This window comes from Lepus europaeus, chromosome 9, assembly GCF_033115175.1.
Source record: "Lepus europaeus isolate LE1 chromosome 9, mLepTim1.pri, whole genome shotgun sequence".
In the NCBI taxonomy this organism is placed as follows: domain Eukaryota; kingdom Metazoa; phylum Chordata; class Mammalia; order Lagomorpha; family Leporidae; genus Lepus; species Lepus europaeus.
In genome coordinates, this window is record NC_084835.1 from 55,787,746 (window position 1) to 55,812,900 (window position 25,155).

Sequence of the window (25,155 nt, forward strand, 5' to 3'; positions counted from 1 at the left end):
GGCATGAAAAAGAGTTCTGGGTCACTAGAGTGATGTGTTCTATTAATTTAGTTCCTTTGGTTGACAGGAATAAATCCATTTAGGTTAAATTACTTCAAGTAATAACAAGTGAACTGCAAAAGCACATGTGGAAAAACAGGAGACATTTCAGTTGAGAGGTCAAACTACAAAAGTGCTGTACACAGCACACAAAGATTCAAAATCAGTTCTGGATTAGAAACTCTACATCAGCTGCATGGACCAGCTGAAAGCTAGCCAGGAGCCAAAAGACCCATGTGCAGGAATGCTAAGGAGCAGCAAAATTTACCAAGCAAGTAAAATCGCCAGAAAATATTACCACTAGTAGAACTGCAACCAACATTTCACCACACACACACACACACACACACACAAAATGAAGCAATCACCTCTACGAACAATGATCACACAGGAGAAATATAAATTAGCAAGTAAAAAATAGATGAAGAAACAGGGCATCAGGAGGAAATAGAATTTGAACCACCAGGAATGTGAAAAAAAAGTATGAAGCTTTAAGTAAAGATAATAAATACAAAATTAAAGCCAAACCCACATTGGCAGCAATGAAAAAGCACAGTTAATGTTGTAGAAAATCACTGGTACAGAAGATAAACATCTGAAAAACTATCCCTGATACAGAGGAAAGGTTGACAGAAAAGGAAAATGAGAAAAAGGGAACAGTCTTAGATAACCAGAGAAGGGCAATGGGTGTTCTCAAAAGGAGGTGAGAATAAGCTGGACACAGCCAAATGAAAGGAGATAAAAATTAAAACTTCCTTCAGCAGAAAAAAGAACTGCACAGAGGGCAACACTGTGGCACATTAGGTTAATCCCCGCCTGCAGTGCCAGTATCCCATGTGGGCACAGGTTCTAGTCCCTGGCTGCTCCTATTCCAATCCATCTCTCTGCTGTGGCCTGGGAAAGCAGCAGCAGGCGATCCAAGAGCTTGGGCCCCTGCATCAGCATGGGAGTCCCCAAAGAAGCTTCTCCAGCTCCTGGCTTCCTATCAGCTCAGCTCTGGCCGATGTGGCCATTTGGGGAGTGAACCAGTGGATGGAAGGCCTTTCTGTCTCGCCCTCTCACTGTCTGTAACTCTACCTCTCAAATACATAAATGAAACCTTAAGGAAAAAAAAAAAAAAAACTGCACATGAAAATTAGCCAAAAGCAGCTGACACAGGGAAAACAACAGCAACATAAAAAGGAGCCAGCAGTTTAGGCTTAGATGAAACTATGTATTGGAACAGATAAACAGGAGGTGGAAGATTCATGCAACGGTACTACTTAGTAAACATGATGAACTGCTGGTCTGTGCAACGAGGGCACTGAAACTCAAAAACAGTATAGTGGAAGAAGCCAGGCACACACACAAACAACATCCTGTGTGATTCCATTTATATGAAATCTAAGAAGAGACAAAACTAAGTTACAGAGAATGGGTTCCAGGGTAAGGAAAGAAATTGACCAGCAGCAGGCAAGTAGTTGATGGAATAATGAAAATGTTTTATACACATCCATATTTATGTCAAAAACTCATTCAGGGGCTGGTGCTGTGGCATAGCAGGTAAAGCTGTCGCCTGTAGTGCCAGCATCCAATATGGGCATCAGTTCGAGACCCAATTGCTCCACTTTCAATCCAGCTCTCTGCTATGCCTTGGGAAAGCAGTTCAAAAGGGCCCTGAACTCATGTGGGAGACCTGGAGGAGGCTCCTGGCTCCGAATCGCGCAGCTCCAGCCACTGCGGCCATTGGGGAGTGAACCCAATGGAAGCGGATGGAAGACTTTTCTCTCTCTCTGCCTTTGCCTCTGCCTCTCCGTAACTCTTTCAAACAAATCAATAAATCTTTAATCCTCTGACTGCGGCGCCAGCATCCCATATGGGCACCGGTTCTAGTCCCGGATACTCCTCTTCCAATCCAGCTCTCTTCTGTGGCTTGGGAGGGCAGTGGAGGATGGCCCAAGTGCTTGGCTCCCTGCACCCACATGGGAGACCAGGAAGAAGGACCTGGTTCCTTGCTTCGGATCAGCACAGTTCTGGCCATTCTGGCCATTTGGGGAGTGAACCAATGGAAGGAAGATCTTTCTCTCCCTCTCACTGTCTGTAACTCTAACTCTCAAATAAATTAATAAATAAATCTTTAAATAAATAAATAAAACTCATTCACTGACACCCCAAGATATGTGTGTTTTACTGTATGTTAACTATATTTCAATAAAAACATAATAAAAAATTCATACTGGAGGGGCTGGAGCTATGGCATAGTAGGTTGAGACGCCTGCATCCCATTTGGGTATTGGTTCGATTCCCAGGTGCTCCTCTTCCAATCCAGCTCTCTGCTTATAGCCTGGGAAAGCAGTGGAAGATGGCCAAGTGCTTGGATCCCTGCACGCATGGGAGACCCAGAAAAAGCTCCTGGCTCCTGGCTTCAATTGGCTCAGCTCCAGCCGTTGCGGCCATTTGGGGAGTGAATCAGCAGATGGAAGACCTTTCTCTCTGTCTCTCCCTCTCTCTATCTGTAACTCTGCCTCTCAAATAAATAAATATTTTAAAAAAATTTATATTGGAAAAGTGCAAAATTGGATTAGGAGTGGGACAAAATTTGACCATAAACATGCTAGTAGGCTAAACCCTACTCTTTAAATAAATTATTTATTTGAAACATAGAATTAAAGAGAGAGAGAGAGAGAGAGAGAGGGAGAGAGGGAAAGACAGAGAGATAGAACTTTCATCCACAAGTTCACTCCCCAAATGGCCACAACAGCATGGGCTGGGTCAGACTGAAGCCAGGAGCCAGGAGCTTCTTCCCAGGATAAACATGTGGTTGCAGTGGTCTAAGCACTTGGGTCACCTTTCGCTGCTTTCCCAGGAGCATTAGCAGGGAGCTGGATCAGAAGTAGCGCAGCCAGGACTCAAACCAGTGCCTGTATGGGATGCCAGCATCGCCAAGCAATGGGTTTGATGTGCTATGTCACAACGCCAGTCCCTAAACCTTACTCTTGAAGAATGCACAGATTAATCCCTATGCTACACACTGATCAAGCAATTTCAACTGTATTTGCTTTAGTGAACATGGAAGCATAAAGTGTATGCTAAGCTACTCGAAAACACAATTAACTCTCTTTATCATATTCTCCAGCAATGTTAGTTCATGGCACACTTACACTCTCACAAGTCAACCTTTTCTTATTTTCGTATTAAGTTCCATGGTTCTGACTCAGGGAACGAAATGAAGGTACAGATACTTTGCTAGTTTACTACTGTGTGAGCTTACCAATTTCATGGTCACTTTTTAGAAAAGTAAACATGATCCCTTCATTCAAAATATCTGGCCATATGCTATGATCAAGAGATGGCTCAATTTCCCCTTTAAGCATGTTACCTACACTTAATGTATAAGCATGCAAATATTTTTCTTAAGACTTTAAGAAAAAAACTGGTAGGTTCAATATTAAGATCAATCAGCCCAATATTTTGGGTTTGACCATGCAGTAAAGGACAGTTTGAAGGAGGAACTCATAATAAAGTAAGTCATCATAGAGTATTCATATTTTTATTTGAATGCCTTCATACATATTTTTTAAAGAATTAAAACCAGTCTAGTGCTGTGGCTCACTTGGCTAATCCTTTGCCTGTGGCGCCGGCACCCTGGGTTCTAGTCCCGGTTGCTCCTCTTCCAATCCAGCTCTCTGCTGTGGCCCAGGAGGGCAGTGGAGGATGGCCCAAGTGCTTGGGTGCCTGCACCTGTATGGGAGACTGGGAGGAAGTCTCCTGGCTTTGGATCGGTGTAGCACCAGCCATAGCGGCTATTAGGGGAGTGAACCAACAGAAGGAAGACCTTTCTCTTCGTCTCTCTCTCACTGTCTGTAACTCTCTTTCTCACTGTCTAACTCTGCCTGGCAAAAAAATAAAAAATAAAAAATAAAAAAATAAAACCAAAGAACAAAAGATGAAATTGGAAAATACACAATGGGAAAGGGAGGGACACTGCAAAAAATACTGTCCAGGAAGGAATCTACACATAAAAATGTGAAATGTAAACAAAACAAGATAGAAATTAAGAAAGAGGCAGACTATGGTAGGGATGAAACAGCTCAGGAGCTTCGGTTTCAAGAGCAGATACACAAAACAAACCTATAACTAATATTAACTCTACTAATACATGATGACCCACACATAGTACTCCTGTTGAGCTACAGTTGTAGTACTGTACTGGAGAAACTGCGTGAGGGTACACTTCTTGTGAATCTATAATTATTTCCAAAGTAAAAATGTTTTATGAAAGGTTTAAAGAAGAGGTTGGCGCCATGGTGCAGCAGGACAAGCAGTTGCCTGCAGTGCCTGCATCCCACATGGGTGCCAGTTCGAGTCCTGGCTACTCCTCTTCTGATCTAGCTCCCTGCTAATGCACCTGGGAAAGCAGCAGAGGATGGTCCATGTGCTTGGGTCCCTGCACCTACGTGGTAGACTCTGATGAAACTCCACTGCAGCCATTTGGGGACTGAACCAGTGGATGGAAGACCATTCCCTCTCTCTAACTCTAGCTTTCAAATAAATAAAACAAATCTTTAAAAAAGGATTAAAGAGATAATAAATTGCAGAAATCAAGCAAAACAGGACCTATATATGTATCACAAAGGCTCCTGAGAGTGGAGCAGGGAGAAAGGGAATGCAGTAGAATTAATATTTCCAGAAATAACCCCCAAAAAACTTATTGTAAATAAAAGAATGCTTGAATCCACAATGTTGAATGGGTATACTGTATATAGGGCAAAGTAACTATGAAGAGTTAACAGAGATACAATGATAGCCTACTAAAATCAATAAACTTCAAAATTGAAGAGTCTTCAGCCAAATTTTACAAAAACAACAAGTCAATTCAAAGGCAAAAAGAATTAAGGTAGACTCTGATTTTCTCCAACACTCTGTGGAGAAACTTAGGGAATGAAGTGTAAGTTACAGATTGAAAACACACTACGACACGCCATGAGCCAGATGACCTTCAAATTTGGTTGAGGTGGATGACCTTTAATATCCTTTAGAATACAGTATTATTGGTAAATGAGTGAGCTGCGGCGCCGGCCAAAAAGCTATTTTAAAATGAGGCATCTATAAGGAGTCCATGATACACGAAAGAACTAAGCTCTCTGCTGACATCAAGCTCTCAGTGACCCACCCCACATTTCAGATGAAACTGGAACACTTCAATGGCAGCGCAGCAAAGTTAATAGGTAATTCTAAAATATACCATTTTGAAATAAATCAAATCTGTATTTAACACTTTATCACAATTTTACTGGTTAAGGCAAATTTTCATATTCCCTAATAACACTTCAATAAAGAAACATAAGAAATTCTTATAAAAAGTCATAAAACAAAGTTAAAACTGTGTGAAGTTATTCATTTCAGCTGTATTAAAATAGAAATCATGTAAGACACTAAGTTTCCCCAAGAAGCATCAAATAAATTAACTATAACAGACCCATTATACAATCTGTAACATTACCAGCTATTTTTTAAAAAAATATTTATTTATTCATTTAAAAGGCCCAGCAGCAAGAGAGGGGAGAAACAGAAAGATCTTCCATTGGCTGGTTCATGCCCCCAAAAAGCCACAACTGTCAGTACTAGACCAGGCCCAGGTTGGGAGTCAAGAACTCCATCCAAGTCTCTCACACGGATGGCAGGGACCCAAGTACTCAAGCCATCCTAGGCTGCAATCCCATGCATTAGCAGGGAGCTAGACCAGAAATGGAGCAGCTGCAACTTGAACTGATACACTGACAGGGGATATTAACATTGCCAGCAGCAGCTTAACCCACTGTACCACAATACTGGCCTACTAGCTTGCTTCTTTTAAAAAATACAGAAAATTATTTTAAGTGAAAAAAAAAAACCAGTATAAAAATTTGCACAGAAAAACAGCCATTTTAGAACATAAGTATTTACAATGACTACCTTTGAGAGATAAATCTATACATCAGTGGTGGTGAAACTTTTTTCTGCCAAGGGCCATTTGAATATTTATAATATCATCAAAATTATCAACTTTGAGCCAGGGCAGTGGCATAGCGGATAAAGCCATCAACTGCAGTTCAAGTCCCGTCACTCTACTTTTTGATCTAGCAATCTGCTATAGCCTGGGAAAGCAGCAAAGATGTCCCTAGTCCTTGGTCCCCTGCACTCGTGTGGGAGACCTGGAGGAAGATTCTAACTCCTGGCTTTGGACTGGCACAGCTCCAGCCACTGTAGTCACTTGAGGAATGAACCAGCAGATGGAAGAACGTGCTCTCTCTCTGTTTATGCCTCTCTGTAACTCAGCCTTTCAAATAAATAAACAAATCTTTAAAAGATATTATAAATAAGAGTATAAAAATTTGCACTGAAAAACAGCTCTGAAAACGTGAGTATTTAAAATGATTACTTCTGAAAAATGAATCTATGGATCAATGGTAGGGAACATTTTTTCTGCCAATGGCCATTTGAATATTTGTAATATCATTCATGGATTATACAAAATTATCAACGTGGGGCCAGCACTGTGGTGTAGTAGGCTAAGCCTCGGCCTGTGACACCAGCATCCCATATGGGCGCTGGTTCAAGGCCCGGCTGCTCCTCTACAATGCAGCTCTTTGCTAACAGCCTGGGAAAGCAGTGGAAGATGGCCCAAGTGCTTGGGACCCTGTACCCACAAGCAAGACCTGGAAGAAGCTCTTGGTTCCTGGCTTCGGATTGGCCCAGCTTTGGCTGTTGCAGCCATTGGGAAGTGAACCAATGGATGGAAGACCTTTCTTTCTCTCACTGTTTGTAACTCTACCACTCAAATAAATAAATAAAATTATCAACTTAAAAATTAGTGTGCTATTCTTATCTATACTCTTGTAGAACAGTGGTCTTTCTATTTTTTACTTGCTGAACATTATGGTTGGTGGTACATTAAGTCTATAATTATAAAGTAAACTGAAATTATGTTATTGTAAAAAAATAAAGGGAAAAAAAGGTAGGAAGGAGAGGGGTTGAGGGAGGGAGGGAAGTATGGTTATCTTCTTAGAATTGTATCTATGAAACACATGGAATCTATTTTCTTTATATTAATATAAATTTGTTTTAAATTGGCCTGCTATAGATTTATTGAACTTCGAGTGCTGCCTGAAGCTGCCTTGACAGGGCCAAACCAAATGATTCTGCAGGCCTTATGCAGCCTGCAGGCCTGCAGTTCCCCACCTCTGCTGTAGGTTAATAATTTTTCTTCTTTAAACCTTCTGACCAGTTTTTATACACTGAGCATATCCTTTTATTATTAAAAAGAGCTAAGCACCTACCCCGATAAACTGGTTCCAGAAACTTCACTAGGAGAAGAGTGACTCAGTGGTGATGTAGAAGGTCTGAAGCTCTCCTGGTCTTCCTCTGAGCCATGTGCACCTCGCTCAGGAGAGGCATTTTTCAAATCTATCAGGAAAGTATTTCCAATGAGAACAGGAAAAAAAAAAAAAAAACTGTATAATTTTGTGTGATCAATTACTCAGACACTTACCAACAGCTTTGAGTGAGACTACGGAATGTTTTCCAAAAGTCACATGCTTTTCGCTGTTGCTTGTTTCACTAACATATTCACTTTGTCTACAGCATTCTCCATTATCTTCCGTTTCTTCATGCCCTTCTAGCAGCCAAACAGATGTTATTCTGGGATTCCTTACTGATGAATGAGATGTTGGAGTGGAAGCAGAGGTAGCTTTCTCACTATTACCAACATCTGATACCTTGTCAATGGTGTGTATCTTCACGTCCACATTCTCTCTTACATTTGTAAGCACTGAGTTTGAAGAGTTTACTGCTCCAGGTGATTTCTGGTTCCCACTGTCTCCATTTTCACCATAAAAAATAGCTGCTGTATTTTCTCTTGGTTCCCTTCCACTTACATTAGTAGTCCCCAAATTCATTTCTTGAATACTTTGTTCTTTTGGCAAAGACAAATCCCAGATACCAGACATACCAGCTCTGGAAAGGTTTTCCAATCTACCTGCTTGTCTATTGACTTCTGTTTTTGTAAGATATTTCTCCATATCAAATGCATTAGATGCATTGGTTTTTTCTAAATCATTTGGTGAGAAATCAGATACACTGGAACAGATCTCTCGTTTATCATCTTCCTGTAAAGCCTTGTCTCTGTTTTTATTTGTAAGTGCCTTAATCATGGCAACAAGTTGGGAAGGGTCAGTACTGACTGATGCATCTGCAATGGCTGAGGCAATGGTGCTTATCCTAAGGACAGAATCACTACCACTAGTTGACATCTCATCGCTTGTTTGGAGCTTGTTGTTCCTGAAGAAAGTGTCCTGGAATTGAGAAAATTTCCAAGAAATACGTTTATACTTCATTTCCAGAGACATGAACATATTAGTTCATTTTTTTTTTAAAAAAAATTCATTTGAAAGTCAGAAATACAGAAAGAGAAGGGGAGGGAGGGAGGGAGGGAGGGAGGGGGAATAGGAGGAGGGAGAGAGAGAGAGAGAAAGAGAGAGAGAGAGCTCTTCCATCCACTGGTTCACTCCCCAAATGCCCACAACGGCTGGGGCTTGGCCAGGCCAAAGCCAGGAGCCAGAAGCTTCCTGCATGTCTCCCAGGTGAGTGCAGGGGCTCAAGCCCTTGGCTCAAGCCATACGCCGCTGCTTTCCCAGCCACATTAGTAGGTAGCTGGATCAGAAATGAAGCAGCCAGGACTTAAACTGGTGCCCATTATGGGACGCTGGCACTACAGACAGCAGCGTAACCTGCCTAGCCATAGCACCAGCTGAACATATTAGTTTAATCTGTATTTATAGTAGTTTCCCACTTATCCTTGGGTTATATGCCCCAAGACTTCCAGAGGATGCCTATAACCATACATATACTAAGTTTTTTCCTAAATATATATGCTTATGATAAAATTTAAAGTAAAATCTAGGAATAACTAACAATGAAAGAGAATAACTAAAACAACACCCTGAAATAAAAGTTATGTGAATGTCTTATTCGGGGTGAAGAAACTTTTTTCTGCCAAGGACCATTTGGATATTTATACTATCATTTGGGAGCCATACAAAATTATCAACTTAAGAATTATAGGCCAGCACCGCGGCTCAATAGGCTAATCCTCCGCCTGCGGCGCCGGCACACCAGGTTCTAGTCCCCGTCGGGGTGCCGGATTCTGTCCCGGTTGCCCCTCTTCCAGGCCAGCTCTCTGCTGTGGCCCGGGAGTGCAGTGGAGGATGGCCCAAGTGCTTGGGCCCTGCACCCGCATGGAAGACCAGGAGGAAGCACCTGGCTCCTGGCTTCGGATTGGCGCAGAGCGCTGGCCGTAGCGGTCATTAGGGGGATGAACGAATGGAAAAAGGAAGACCTTTCTGTCTCTCTCGCTCTCTCTAACTCTGCCTGTCAAAAAAAAAAGAATTAGCCTGCTGGCCGGCACCGCGGCTCACTAAGATAATCCTCCGCCTGCAGCGCCGGCACCCCGGGTTCTAGTCCAGGTCGGGACACCAGATCCAGTCCCAGCTGCTCCTCTTCCAGTCCAGCTCTGCTGTGGCCCGGGAAGGCAGTGGAGGATGGCCCAAGTGCTTGGGCCCTGCACCCACATGGGAGACCAGGAGGAAGCATCTGGCTCCAGGCTTCAGGCTTTGGATCGGCGCTGCGCCGGCCCTAGTGGCCATTAGGGGAGTGAACCAACAGAAGGAAAACCTTTCTCTCTCTCTCTTTGTCTAACTCTACCTGTAAAAAAAAAAAAAAAAAAGAATTAGCCTGCTATAGATTTACTAAATTTCAAGTCCTGCCTGTGATTGCCTTGGCCGGGCCAGATCAAATGATTCTATAGGCTTTATGTGGCCCACAGGCCAGACATTCCCTACCCATCTTATGTGAATCAATCAGTCTCTCTCAAAATTTTCCATTTGGGGGCCAATGTTGTGACACAACAGGTTAAGCTACTACTGACACTGGTATCCCATATCAGGTCACAAGTTTGAGTCCTGGCTGCTCCATTTCTGATCAAGCTCCCTGCTAATGCACCTGGGAAAGCAGAAGTTGGCCGAAGTGCTTGGCTCCTGTCACCCATGTGGGCAACCTGGATGGATTTCTGTGCTCCTGGATTCAGCCCAGTCCAGCCCCAGCCATCACAGCTGTTTGAGGAGTGAACCAGCAGAGAGATCTCTTTTTCTATCCCTCCAGCTCTCGGTCACTCTCTCAAATAAATAATTAAATCTTTAAACAATTTTTTGCCATTTATTGTTCTAGAGCCACAGTTGACCACAGGAAACTGAAACCATAGAAACTAAAACTTAGATAAGTAGGGACTAATGTACAAGCATTATGTAAAATATAACAACACAAAGAAATGAATGGTATACCAGTTAAATAGCCTAATGAAAAAGACAGCTGTTATTAACTTTAATCACACAGTGTCAGGTTATATACAAATTCTGTCAGGTTTAAAAAAGAAAGCAAAACCAGGAGTTAAAGATGCTAAGATTTGGCTGGCGCCATGGCTTAACAGGCTAATCCTCCGCCTTGCGGTGCCGGCACACCGGGTTCTAGTCCCGGTTGGGGCGCCGGATTCTATCCCCATTGCCCCTCTTCCAGGCCAGCTCTCTGCTATGGCCCGGGAAGGCAGTGGAGGATGGCCCAAGTCCTTGGGCCCTGCACCCGTAAGGGAGAGCAGGAGAAGCACCTGGCTCCTGGCTTCGGATCAGCGCGATGCGCCAGCCACAGCGGCCATTGGAGGGTGAACCAACGGCAAAAAGGAAGACCTTTCTCTCTGTCTCTCTTTCTCACTATCCACTCTGCCTGTCAAAAAAAAAAAAAAAATGCTAAGATTTAATTAAAGAATAATTTATAACCTAAAGACTAAGCTACTGAAATTGAAGAGGTAGCTAGCCATTGTGATTACTAGTACAATTCTCAACATTTTTATTAATCATTAGAATTATTTAAATCAGAACCATGAATTAAAAGCTGAAATGGGCCCAACAGCAAAGAATTATAAAACTATTTAACAAAAAAATTCAGGTAAAGACTTCTGCCTCTAGTAACAGATTTGGTAATACAAAACAACCTGTTGCCAACAGCAATTAGAACCAGGACGCATCTTAAAAAACATCTCTGATGAACTGGAGAGTTAGGATAGTCCACATACATGGGGCTAAAATCTAAGAGAAGAAAGCACCTCAGAGTGATAAGCCCAACAGTGGGAATGTTTCTCCTTTGGGGACCTGCTGCTTCAGGAGGGTGAGTAAAGCTATTCAAGTGAGAAATAAGAGTACAAAAATTGAGTTCAGAGTCTGACAATGATGGGGTTGGGGGCTAAGGGCTTGCCTGGGTGTGAGAGTGTTTGTGTGTGACATCATAGAAAACCTTTGTGGAGAAACCACAAAGGGTCATATGGTGGGAGCAAAGGTAAACTAACACTGGACTGGCCTGTTAAGGACCAGAGCACGGTTCTACTCAGCTCAATGCCAGTAACAGAATTACAGAGGTTGCCAGTTCCCCTTACTCCCTATCAGGGGCAAACAAAACCAGTCTGGAAGACAGCATCTCCCTTAGCCTCAAATTATTTCAACAATTTTCCCTGTAAACTCAGGAAAAAAAAAAGATATTTAAGCACATTGCAGTAAAATGAATAAAAACCCTAGGAAAAATTTTAAAGCCACCAGAGATATCATTATCTTTAATGAATTAACAGTAAGACTCAATCAACATTTAAAATGAAACAAAAACTTTAAAGTGCAAAAGTTGTTTATAACAGAACTCTTACCAAGAAAAATACCTTTGTAGAATGATGGGGAAACAGAGACATTTTTGGAGAGAAAAAAAGAAAACTCATTACCAGCACACCCTTACTAAAACAAATATTAAGGATATCCCTCAACTAGAAGAATATCAACCTCATATGAGAGGGCTAAGATGTACACTGTTTGGATGTGATAATAGTAGCCATTCTTATCATCATATAACATGGTATTTAAATATAGAGACAATTAAAATTTAACTCAATATTAGTTTTAAAGTTTGTAGGGCAGTAAATTGGGTATTTTATTATCCTTACTACATACAATAAGAACTTTTATAAAAACAAAAAATAATTTTTATTAAACATTAGTAAGTCAAGGAAACAGGTTATAATTCTATGGGAAACCATTACATCAATATGAATATAGTTATTATGTAGAATCAAATTAATATAGGGAAAAATTCAAATATTTTAAATATTTACTCCAAAAAACTGGCAAAAGAATAAAGTCTAAGTGAAGCAAACAGAAAGCAAATGAAGACAGCACAGTGAAAGTGTCATTTATTGGTAACTATCTTAAGTAAAAGTGGAAAGAATGACTGTGAGATTGGTTGAAAAACAAAATACAATCCCATGTTCTCATAAAAGAAACATCTAAAATATAACGACATAGAAAGCTTCAAAGGAAAATCATGGGAAAAGATATAACCTGCTAACCCTAATCAAAGACAGCTGGTGTTAACTATGCTCATGTCAGACAAGACTGAGGGAAAAAAAAAAGCATCAGTAGAGATGGGAAGACATATACTGACTGATAGAAGATTTGATTCACCAGAGACAACAATTTTAATTTGTATTGCCTTCATATAGCCTCAAAATTTTTAAAAATATTTATAGTAAATATATAAACTCATAATAAAATTAGCAAATATACAGACTCATAATTAATACTAGAAATTCCACAATCATAGTGGGAGATTTAAAAACCTAAATAACTGAAAGAACAACACAATGATTCTAAGAATGCAAGCAGCTTGAGTGGCCTGATCTAAACAAATCTCACTGAAAGGAAACACAAGAGTGCAGCCACCAGTCACATGACAGGCATTGCCTTCAAGTGCACAGGGAACATTTTCAAAAGCAGAACAGACGCTGAGTTACATAACATATCTCAATAAATGTCAAAAGACTAAACACAAAAAGAATCTCTAGGTACATACAACTGGCCTAAAACCAAAAATCTCAAATGTGTGGAAACTAGGTGACACGTTTTTAAGAGAACTCAAGGGGAGGTGCCGGTGCTGTGTTACAGTGGATAAAGCCTCTGTCTGCAACGACAGCATCCCATGTGGGTGCCAGTTTGTGTCCCGGCTGATCTACTTCTGATCCTGCTAATGGCTTGGGAAAAGCAGCAGAAGATGGCCCAAGTGCTTGGGTCCGCTATCCATGTGGAAGGCCTGGAAGATGCTCCTGTGTCCTAACTTAGGCCTGGCCCAACCCTGGCTGTTGCAGCCATATGGAGAGTGAACCAGAGGATGAAAGATTTGTCTCTCCTCTTTCTCTAACTTGTTAAGTAACTGGGAAAGGAAGGGGGAAGAGGAAGGGGAGGGCAAGGGGGAGAACACTCAAGGGGAACAGGTATTGTGGTGCAGCAGGTTAAGATAGCATCCCGCAGGCACTGCGGCTCAATAGGCTAATCCTCCACCTGCGGCACCGGCACACCGAGTTCTAGTCCCGGTCAGGGCGCCAGATTCTGTCCCGGTTGCCCCTCTTCCGGGCCAGCTCTCTGCTGTGGCCTGGGAGTGTAGTGGTGGATGGCCCAAGTGCTTGGGCCTTGCACTCACATGGGAGACCAGGAGAGGCACCTGGCTCCTGGCTTTGGATCAGCGCGGTGCGCTGGCCACAGCGTGCCAGCTGCGGCGGCCATTGAAGGGTGAACCAACGGCAAAAGGAAGACCTTTCTCTCTGTCTCTGTCTCTCACTGTCCACTCTGCCTGTCAAAAAAAAAAAAAAAAAAAAAAGACAGCATCCCATATGGGCACCAATTCAAATCCCAGCTGCTCCACTTTCAATCCAGCTCCTTGCTAATGTGCCTGGGAAAATAGTGAAAGATGACACAAGTGTTTGGGCCCCTGCACCCACCTGGAAGACATGGAAGAGCTGGAAGCCTGGCCTTAATAAGGCAGAGCTACACAGAGAGAGAAAGGGAAAGACAAAAAAGATCTTCCACCTAATGGTACACTCCCCAAATGGCCAAAACAGCCGAGTCTGGGACAGGCCCCAACAAATAAATCTTAAAAAACAACAAGAGGGGCCGGTGCCGTGGTACACTAGGTTAATCTTCTGCCTGCGGTGCCAGCATCCCATATGGGCGACGGGTTCTAGTCCTGGTAGCTCCTCTTCCAGTCCAGCTCTCTGCTGTGGCCTGGGAAAGCAGTGGAGGATGGCCCAAATGTTTGGTCCCTGCACCTGCATGGGAGACCAGGAAGAGGCTCCTGGCTTTGGATCGGCATAGCTCCAGCCATTGCAGCCGTTTGGGGGATGAACCATCAGATGGAAGACCTTTCTCTCCGTATCTCTCTCTCACTCTCTGTAACTCTACCCATCAAATAAATAAATAAATAAACAAACAAAAACAACAAAGAACTCATGGGCCAAAGAAATTAGAAAAAATACTGAATGAATAATGCAAATATGGCATATCAAAACATATGGAATAAATGAAAAATTGTGTGGACTACAACAAAAATTCTATTATGGAAATTAATACCACTAGATGCCTGCTTAAATTAGAAAAGCAGGGAGGCAGAAAAATCAACTAGCTACTCATTTGAAGAAGTCAGAAAAACAGCAAATGAAATTCACAGAAATTAAAAGAAATGAAGACCAGAAAATATAAAATAGAAGAAACAGAGAATAAAATTGATAAGTTCACACAATTAAGACACCTCAAGGAAAACAGGCGACCTAGTCAATATAAGAACAAAAGAGACATAGCTAAAGAACATAAGACATCAAGCAATCACAAGAGAAGATTACAGTCAGCATTATTACAATAGGTTTTCAGGTAAAGATCAAACATCATAATTCCTAGAAAACTACAACTTACTCAAAGTGACATGACACTACGAATTTTAAACATCAGGAGTTGTATAACTTTTTCTTGTTTTGTTTTTTAGGAGTTGTATAACTATTAAATAAATCAAATTTGCAATTAAAAAGCACCAAATAAAGAACATACCAGTTTCAGATGATTTCAAAAAGGTATTCTAGCAAAAACTTTTTAAAAGCAGCTACCTTATCAAAACTACCAGAAAATAGCAAAAATGAGATGAAAACCAGACGATACCCTAAGAGGAAGCATTAATCTTAAAAGATGTAAAGTCCTAACCAAACTGTTAAACCAAATCCAATGTAAGATATCATGATAAATCAGGTTCATTCCATATAATGTAATTCACCAAAATAAGAGACAGTTCATATTCTTTTTTCTTTCTTTTTTTTTTTTTTTTTGACAGGCAGAGTGGACAGTGAGAGAGACAGAGACAGAGAGAAAGGTCTTCCTTTTCCATTGGTTCACCCTCCAATGGCCGCTGCAGCCGGCGCACCACACTGGTCTGAAGCCAGGAGCCAGGCACTTCTCCTGGTCTCCCATGCGGGTGCAGGACCCAAGCACTTGGGCCATCCTCCACTGCACTCCCGGGTCATAGCAGAGAGCTGGACAGGAAGAGGAGCGACTGGGACAGAATCCGGCGCCCCGATGGGGACTAGCACCCAGTGTGCTGGCGCCACAGGAGGAGGATTAGCCTAGTAAGCCACGGCGCCGGCCTCATATTCATCTTGAAAGATTCAGAAAAGCATGTGACAACAGGCAACTGCCTTACATGTTAAAAGCAAAAAACAAAATGAAAACAGAACAAAAAAATAGTGAGCAAAGAAGAGAACTCTGCTAATTCAGTGATAGACAGAAACTTACAGTATACATCAAATGTAAAGATAAAAATACTGAAATGCTTTCCCACTGTTTGTGGAAATAATGTATCACCACTTAAACTTAATACTGTTATGAAGTCCAGTTGAGTAGGCAAAGCAAGAAACAAAACACAGCTATTAGAAATGAAGGAATAAAACTTGTTATTCAGATGACATAATTATACATAGGAAATTCAGAGAATCTGTAATTATTAGAGTTAATAATTTATTGGATATAGAGTGTATATACTTATTTGTATGAACAAACTGCATTTTGCTTTAGCCACAAGAAATAAAAAATGAAGAAAGATAACATTAGTATGATGTTTCAATAATTTAGGAAGAAGTCTAACAAGAGACATGAAAAATACACACACAAAAACATAAAACACAAAGAGAAGGAAACAAATTGGGGGATATGGAAGATTTCTCTCTCTCTGCCTCTTGATTAAAAATGAAATAACCTTTAAAAGATTCAAGATCACACAGATGTCAATTTGCTATTTTACAGATTAAACAGAAAAGGTCAGTTGGTTGCTATGCAGAATTTGACGGTTTGATGCTATGGAAATGAAAAGTGCCCAAAATAGCCAAGATACTTTAAAAAAAAAAGATAAAGGAAGGACTTATAGGACTTATTCTCCTAGCTAGCAAGGCCCATTACAAAGACAGAATATTTAACGTTGCCATACTGACACAGACAACTGGACCAAAGAAACACAATAGAGAATCTACAAATAGACATATAAAATCACGGGTATTTGATTAATGTCAAAGTTGGTGTATTAGAGGAATGGAGAAAGCATGGCCTAATTGGACCATTAAGATACCATTAAAAGTGAAAAAGGTGGCGGCGCCGCGGCTCAATATGCTAATCCTCCACCTTGCGGCGCCAGCACACCAGGTTCTAGTCCCGGTCGGAGCGCCGGATTCTATCCCGGTTGCCCCTCTTCCGGGCCAGCTCTCTGCTGTGGCCCAGGAGAGCAGTGGAGGATGGCCCAAGTGCTTGGGCCCTGCACTCCGTGGGAGACCAGGAGAGGCACCTGGCTCCTGCTTTCGGATCAGCGCAGTGCGCCGGCCGCAGCAGCCATTGGAGGATGAACCAACGGCAAAGGAAGACCTTTCTCTCTGTCTCTCTCTCCCTGTCCACTCTGCCTGTCAAAAAAAAAAAAAAAAAAAGTGAAAAAGGCAAGTTACAGATGAGGAGAAGATATGTAAAACAGTTGTAACTGGCAAAAGGCTCCTATCCAACACATATAAAGAACTACAAAACGGTATGACAAAGAACCCACTAGAAAAATGAGGAGACCTGAACAGCTACTCCACAAAAGAAGCTATCCAAATGACCATAAACTGAAAATGTACTTAAGTTCATTAGCAGTCAAGGAAATGCAAATTAAAACCAGGAGATACCATGACATACTTACCAGAGTGATTAATAACACCCAGCATGTGTGAGGAAATGTACTAACAGGAATTATCATAAACTATTGGAAGAAATATACATTGGTACAAACACTTGGGAAAACGATGTCAAAACTATCGAAGTGAAGGTATACAAACTCTATGATCCAGCAATTCTACTCTTAAGAACACCTGACACATGGATGTGTGGACAACATCAACAAGACATGGGTACTAGGATGGCTGTTCAGACAGCATTCTTTTATAACTGATCAACACTGTGACTATCCCAAACATTCATCAAGTATAGGATGGATATGTAAATTGTAGAATATTCGTAATGGAATATTATACAGTAATGGAAATAGGTTTCTGTCATACTCATCTAACAGAAGATGAAGAGGAAAAAGTCAAAGAAAAGGAGTATTATCACATGGTTTCTTTAAATGAAGTTCAAAAAATGAAATAAATACAGTGTTTGAGGTCAAGGTACCAATGAAGGAAATGGTATTTGGGGAGGGCAAAAAATAGTTTCAGGGCTGTTAGTAATATACTTTCTTGACAAGGGATGTACACAGGTGTATAAATTATAAACATTCATTAAATCTGTTTCTTTTATAAACTCTTTGGTATGTATAATTACATTAATGAAATAGTTTTTTGTTTTACACTTCTAAAGAATACTTGCAATAAAATTGAAACCAGAAAAAAATCCATGTGAAACTGTATATTTTGCTCAGGTGATCTTATTTCAAGCTTACACAAAAAATATATCAAGATCATCTTAGATTTCCTTCATGAAACGCTTAAGCTACCTCTGTTTTGCTTTTACTGGCAGTTAATGTCACATCATTTTCATCCACTTGTGAAGTACTCTCCAGTGCTTCAACCTGAAGTGTAACTGATCCTTCACTTAGTTGTGCTTCGGACTGTTCATTTAAATCTCCTGCAGGAAATATACAATAGTCAATTTAAAATTATATACTCTCTCACAGAAACCATCTGTGGGATAAGGACCAATCAAAATGATGAACTGCCAACTGTCTTTGTACCCCAAATATCCTTTGTCCTTTGTCAAGCTGTCTAAATATATGGCCATTTGGCCAAAAGGTAACAGCCTTGTGAAAATGGCTTAATTCTGCCAAGCCCAATACTGAAGGAAGACTACGGATTTTAATCTCTCCCTTACAAATACACATATAAGCTCATTTAATATTTTTCAGCTTTTTTTTTTTTTTTTGACAGGCAGAGTGGACAGTGAGAGAGAGAGACAGAGAGAAAGGTCTTCCTTTTGCCGTTGGTTCACCCTCCAATGGCCGCCGCGGTAGGCGCGTTGCGACCTGCGCATCGCGCTGATCCGATGGCAGGAGCCAGGTGCTTCTCCTGGTCTCCCATGGGGTGCAGGGCCCAAGTACCTGGGCCATCCTCCACTGCACTCCCTGGCCACGCAGAGAGCTGGCCTGGAAGAGGGGCAACCGGGACAGGATCGGTGCCCCGACCGGGACTAGAACCCGGTGTGCTGGCGCCGCAAGGCGGAGGATTAGCCTAGTGAGCCGCGGCGCCGGCTTAATATTTTTCAGCTTTAAACATCTCCTATATGTATACAGTAAGCTGAATCCAAAAGTGTTTCTTTACTACAAGAGAACATGAACTAGCAACATATATACAATCCCTTGTTCCCCACTCCTCTATTGCAATAGAGGCTCTACAAGGAATGGAGCATAGTTTGTACAACTTTACATGATAAACAGCACAAGACACTGCACTAAAAAAATGTTACTGCTCAATAATTTTAAGTGGATCAAGAAAGTTTGGCTCAAAATATTTATTATATATTTTATATATTTATCATATTCCAGCTTCTTCTAATGAAGACCCTGGGAGGTAGCAGAGGAACTGGCTTCCTGCCACCCATACAGGAGACCTGGATTGAGTTCCTGGTTCCTAGCTTTAGCCCTGCCCAGCCCTGGCCACTGCAAGCATTTTGGAGTGTGAACCAATGGATGGCAGCGCTTTCTATCTCTGTGTATCTCAAATAAAATTTTAAATAATACTTTTATAAATAGAATATTTAGACAATCATACCTGAAATCTTAAAAATCTATTTAAGTCTATCTAAGTAATAAATACAATATCTATGACTAATTGATTCACTAATTTAAAAGGCCAAAATTAACTACCTATTTGAAATTAGTTTATTTACTCTGGCTTTCACAGAAGGATTTAGGAGGATATTGGCTGATTTGTTTCTACTTGATTGAAAAGGAAATGTGCGTTTACGTATGAGTAAAATCTATAACCATTATTGAAAACACACAAAGTGGCATATATATTTGCACTCATACTGAACATGATCACACAATTACTAAGTCACAAGTTTTAATATAAAGGTTCCTAAAATTCTTGCATTTAATCCTTTACCTGAAAATGGATCACGGTTAAGATGAGTCATTTCTTTTTCCATATTACTTCTTGATAGGTCAGACTTTCTTATTAAAGCAATGGGTTCTGTCTTCTCCGGTGATCTAATAAAATAACCAAATGATGGCTACAAAATAATTAAAAGTGAATTACTTGCTTAATTCTCAACTGCTTTGAGAAATTCTAGGCTATCTTATACTGGAAAAACAGATAAACGTCTTCATCAAAACTGTTAATCCCATTTAACATCCAATTATAAGACGTACTTTAAAAAGTCCAGGTATAAACTTTTATTTCCTTAATGCAATCTACCTTTTAACCATTAGAATTAATATTGTCAAATAAATTGCCCTAAGAAATTCAGATTTAAAACAACACAGAAATGATACTTAAATGTTAGGCACTGTTCTAATCATCAGTGACATTCAGTGAGAAAAAAGATAAAAATTCCTGCCTCCTAGAACTTATGGAGTATAAAGGTATTTTTTTCCCTTCCCCTTCCTTTTTCTTTTCTCTCTCTCTCTCTCTCTTTCTTTTTTGACAGGCAGAGTGGATAGTGAGAGAGAGAGACAGAGAGAAAGGTCTTCCTTTTTGCCGTTCGTTCACCCTCCAATGGCCGGCGCGGCCGGCGCATCGTGCTGATCCGAAGCCAGGAGCCAGGTGCTTCTCCTGGTCTCCCATGCGGGTGCAGGGCCCAAGCACTTGGGCCTTCCTCCACTGCCTTCCCGGCCATAGCAGAGAGCTGGCCTGGAAGAGAGGCAACCGGGATAGAATCCGGCACCCCAACCGGGACTAGAACCCGGTGTGCCGGCGCCGCAAGGCAGAGGATTAGCCTGTTAAGCCATGGCGCCGGCCAAAGGTATTTTATTTTACAAACTAAACACATCCTTGAAAATATGTTTTAAGATTAGGTATGTTCCTACTGACTTGTACAAAAGTTTCAGACAAGCTCACATCTAAGGAGCCTGCTGAAGGGCAGGGAATAAATTCCCACTTGTCTTTCTTATTTAACTTCCATATATGAGATCTAAAATGTGTATTTGCCTGATAAAATCAATTTTACTCTCCATCACTTGGGAATTTCTTTCCTTGGCCCAATAACTTGAATGCAAGTAAAAATGCAAGACTAATACCAAAATTTAAAATCTGAATAACAGATCTCTTTTTGCATGATCCAGTTCACCTGATTTAAAATAATTCACTCACTTCTCAATTTCTCTCATAATCTCAAGAATGCCAATCAAGCTATACACAAAAACCCACCTCTCTCAAAAGCTTAAGATTGATGAACTAAGTATCTGGCAAGAGAACTATCTAAGTAGAAAAGCATTTGGGCTGCACTAAGGTAACAGAGGAAATCACCTAAAGGCAGAATTTTTAAGTAAAAAGGAAGCAGGGGCAGGCATCTTGGCACAGCATGTTAAGCTGCCACTTGCAAGGCCCCATCCTATATCACAGTTCCAGTTCCAGTTCCAGCCACTCTGCTTCCAGCCCAGCTTCCTGCTAATGCATTCTGGGAGGCAGCTGACTATGCTTCAAGTGTTTGAGTCTCTGCCACCCATGTGAGAGACCTGGATGGAGTTCTAGGCTACGGGCTTCAGCCTGGCCCAGCTCTGGCTAATGTGGCCATTTAGGGGTGAAGCAGAAGACAGGAGATCTTTCTTCTTACCTGCCACACTTTGTGTGTATGTGTGTGTATGTGTGACTCCGCATTCCAAGTTGAAAATAAATATTTTAAACGGTAAGGGTAGGCATTGTGGTACAGGTTTAGCTGCCACTTGGGATGCTCTCATCCAATATCAGAGTTCTAGTTTGCATCCCAGCTACTGTAATTCCAAACAAGCTTCCTTCTAATACATCCTTGAAAGCAACAGACAATACCTCCAATGTTTTGGTTTCATATGGGAAACCTGGATGGAGTCCTAGAATCTGGGTTTTGTCCTGGCCCAGCCCTGACTGTTGCAGGCATTTGGGGTGTGAATCAGTAGAAAATTTTTCCTTCACTATCTCTGTACCTCTGTCTTTCAAGCAGATGACAATAAGTAAAAAATAAACATTCTATTAAAAAACAAACAATTTTAAAGTTAAAGAAGATTGAACATTTTTGGAAAAATTATCAGGCCATGTACAGAGTGAAAAACCATATTCTGCAGAGAATGTTAAAACTGGCAAGCAACACTTTGCTCAGGACTAAAACAGAGCAAGATACTAATCATCAGAACCCAGGGACTTGTCTCAAAGCTCCCAAGCCTCCCCTCTTACCACAGGCTTCGAGACCTAGAAGGGCAGTGTGGTTTCAGGGAATGGGCCTGGTGGCCCAAGGCGCCCAGCTGGTGGCCCAGCTGGTGACCCAAGGCACCCAGCACCCTGGTACAGCACCCAGCCTGGTTTCAGAGCTAGTTTCTTCAGCTTTCTCTTGCTTCCTCTTTCTCACACGTGCTCCTTCTGCACAAACCTGTTTCTCTGACACAAGTTTCTGCAACACTAGGACCTCACAAGAACACAGATACCCCATCCAATCAATCCTCATCACTGTCACCTCCAAAACTGTGCCAAAATAAACCGCTTTTCTTTATAACTTGCTCAGTCTTGAGTATTTTGTTATGGCAACACAAAACGGAATATGACATCTGATCACTTTAACAACTTACACACATCTTATACTTACTCTTTTCACATTGTTACCACCATCAAGGCAACCAAGAGCTTCAGATCTTTGAGCAAAGAACTCTCCTAAAGATAGTCGTAAATAACTGGCATCATCTCTGTTCAGATCAGATGTGCTAAATGATTTCCTCAACAGATTGTAATTAACTGTAGCTAACCAGGATGTATCCCCTAGTGCAACAGAAGTGTTCCGAGCATCTATGTTTTCTTCCTAGGAAGGAAAAAAAGCTATTACTCCATTTCTTCCACCAGCAAGCCTAACTTCTATTCTAATATAAAACCTAGAAAGATGTAACAGGGTAAACAGTTGGCCCAGCAGCTAGATGCTGATTAAGACACCCCTGTCCCACATCAGAGTACCTAGTTTCAATACCTGGCTGCAGGCCCTGACACTGTCTTCCCACTGATGCCGACCCTGGGAGGCAACAGTGATGGCTCAAGTAATTGGGATCCTACCATCCAAATGGGAGATCTGGATTTTGTTTCCAGTTCTCGGATTTGGCCGTGGTTCAGCCTGACCACTGTGGGCATTTGGGGAATGAATTAAAAGATAGCTGGTTCTCTCTCCCTACCTCCCTCTCTCAAATAAAATTTTCTGGAAAAATTTAACTAAAAAACTTAAAAATCAATTTTTGAAAAGTTAGGCAAAAATAATTGAACAAATTCAAATATAAGTAGCTACTAAAGCTAATGAAGTTCAGAAAAAAAGAAAGTGACTTTTGAAAACTTGAGCTATAATACACATTGCACTTCTTTTTTGTTTTTTTAAGATTTATTTATTTATTTGAAAGGCAAAGTTACAGAAAGGCAGAGGCAGAGGCAGAGGCAGAGGCAGAGACAGAGAAGTCTTCCATCTGCTGGTTCACTCCCCAAGTGGCCACAATAGCTGGAGCTGGGCTGATACACAGCCAGGAGCCAGAAGTCAGGAGCTTCTTCCAGGTCACTCACACAGGTACAGGGGCCCAAGGACTCGGGCCATCTTCTATACTGCTTTCCTGGGCCACAGCAGAGAGCTGGACCAGAAGTGGAGCGGCCAGGACTTCAACTGGCGCCCATATGGGATGCCGGCACTGTACGTGGCAGCTTTACCCAATATACAACAGTGCCAGCCCCAACATTGTCTTAACATATTGCTTAAATGTTGTCACAAGTAAGAATCTTTAGAAATGGATATACTGTTACTAATTAAGAACTATGGAACTATCTGTAAAAGCAATTAAAATTAAGTGAATTAAAGACTTATTTCAATGGCACGTATTGGTGCCAGCAGCCTGTGTCAGAGTGCACGGATTAAGTTCTGTGTTCTTGGCTTTATCTTGGCCTAGTCCTGACGTTACAGGCATTTAGGGAGGGAACCAATGGATGGGAGATCTGAGTCTCTGTCTAACTTTCAAATAAATAAAAAGTTAATTAATTAAAAATTTTAAAAAGAAAATAAACCCATGGGCCAGCGCTGTGGCACAATAGGTTAAACCTCCACCTGCAGCACTGGCATCCTTATTTAGATGCTGGTTTGTGTCCAGGCTGTCCTCTTCTGATCCAGCTCTCTGGTTATGGCCTGGGAAAGCACTGGAAGATGGCCCAACTTAGGAGACCTGGAAGAAGGTTGTGGCTCTTGGCTTTGGATCGACTCAGACCCTGCAATTGCAGCCGTTTGGGGAACGAACAGAGGATGGATGACCTCTCTCTCTGTCTTTCCCCTTCTCTGTAACTCGCCTCTCAAATAAATTAAAAATCTTTAAAGAAATAAAATAAAATAAATACAAACCCATCATTTTTTAAAAATATTTATTCCAATATTTCAGTAAGCAATTAATAATTTAGAATATGAAAGAAAAGTTGCATACACTTGAAAATAAGAATTCTATATTAATTAATTGTATATTAATTAATTCTTTCTATTCAGAAAGAAATGAACATTTTCCTTACATCCCAGAAAAATTTAAAACTTTGGTTAAAGAAATAATTACAAACCTGTATAAACTGATGTTCTTTATTAAATTCTTCTTCATCTTGAGCAATCAAATCCAATGCTTCAGCTTAAAAAACAATAAATTCATATAACTAATTACACCAATGCCTAATTGAACACTAGCACACAAACATAATTGAGCTAGTTAAGAAAATGAAATATGAAGGATATAAACTGTTTATAATGCATCTATGTTGAATACTTAGGTCCGAACACACTGCTATAATTACCTTATCACTTATTAACTTGTCCTAGTTTACTAAAGAAAAATTTAAGTTGTCATTTTTAAAAGTTTCAAATTTTAGTTTTGAAGAGCTTGACACACCTGAGTTTAGGTACATGTCCATGAATACTTGAGGAATTTCACCTGAACAATTAGACTACCAACACTATGCAAGATCATCACAAAGATGTCTGCTTGGTATACCCCAGATACCTGTTCACCCAAAAATATTCAAGCTATATGGGACCGGCATTGCAGCATAGTAGGCTAAGCCTCAGCCTGCAGTGCCGGCATCCCACATGGATGCCAGTTCGTGTCCTGGCTGCTCCTCTTCCAATCTAGCTCTTTGCTATAGCCTGGGAAAGCAGTAGAAGATGGTCCCAGTGCTTAGGCACCTGCACCCATGTTGGAGACCCAGAAGAAGCTCCTGGCTTTGGATTGGCCCAGCTCTGGCCATTGTGGTCATTTGAGGAGTGAACCAGCAGATGGAAGAGCTCTCTCTCTTTCTGCCTCTGCCTCTCTCTGTAACTCGACCTCTCAAATAAATAAATAAAATCTTAAAAAAAAAAAAATCCAGCTGTAGAAAACCCTCCAAAATGGACTGGCTTATCAGGACACTTTTTTTACTCAGGACAGAATATTAAAAGTGACCCAAATAAAGCCTAAATGTAACCTTCAAACCCAGCAATACTTTTTACTTCCCAAATGGAAGTAAAAAGGAAT

General features: G+C 41.1%; 1 protein-coding gene across 10 annotated transcripts in view; it reads right to left on the reverse strand.

The window, feature by feature from the left end:
- The window catches only part of CEP192 (centrosomal protein 192), a 146,488-nt gene that overhangs the window by 68,593 nt on the left and 52,740 nt on the right, over positions 1–25,155 (reverse strand). For all 10 annotated transcript variants that reach the window (XM_062201313.1, XM_062201319.1, XM_062201321.1 and 7 more), the window contains 6 exons: positions 24,212–24,276; positions 22,239–22,448; positions 19,571–19,697; positions 17,965–18,095; positions 7,550–8,351; positions 7,338–7,464 (listed from right to left, as the gene is read on the reverse strand). In XM_062201313.1, the coding sequence (XP_062057297.1) occupies positions 7,338–7,464; positions 7,550–8,351; positions 17,965–18,095; positions 19,571–19,697; positions 22,239–22,448; positions 24,212–24,276 (1,462 nt within the window). The remainder of the gene's footprint in view (positions 1–7,337; positions 7,465–7,549; positions 8,352–17,964; positions 18,096–19,570; positions 19,698–22,238; positions 22,449–24,211; positions 24,277–25,155) is intronic.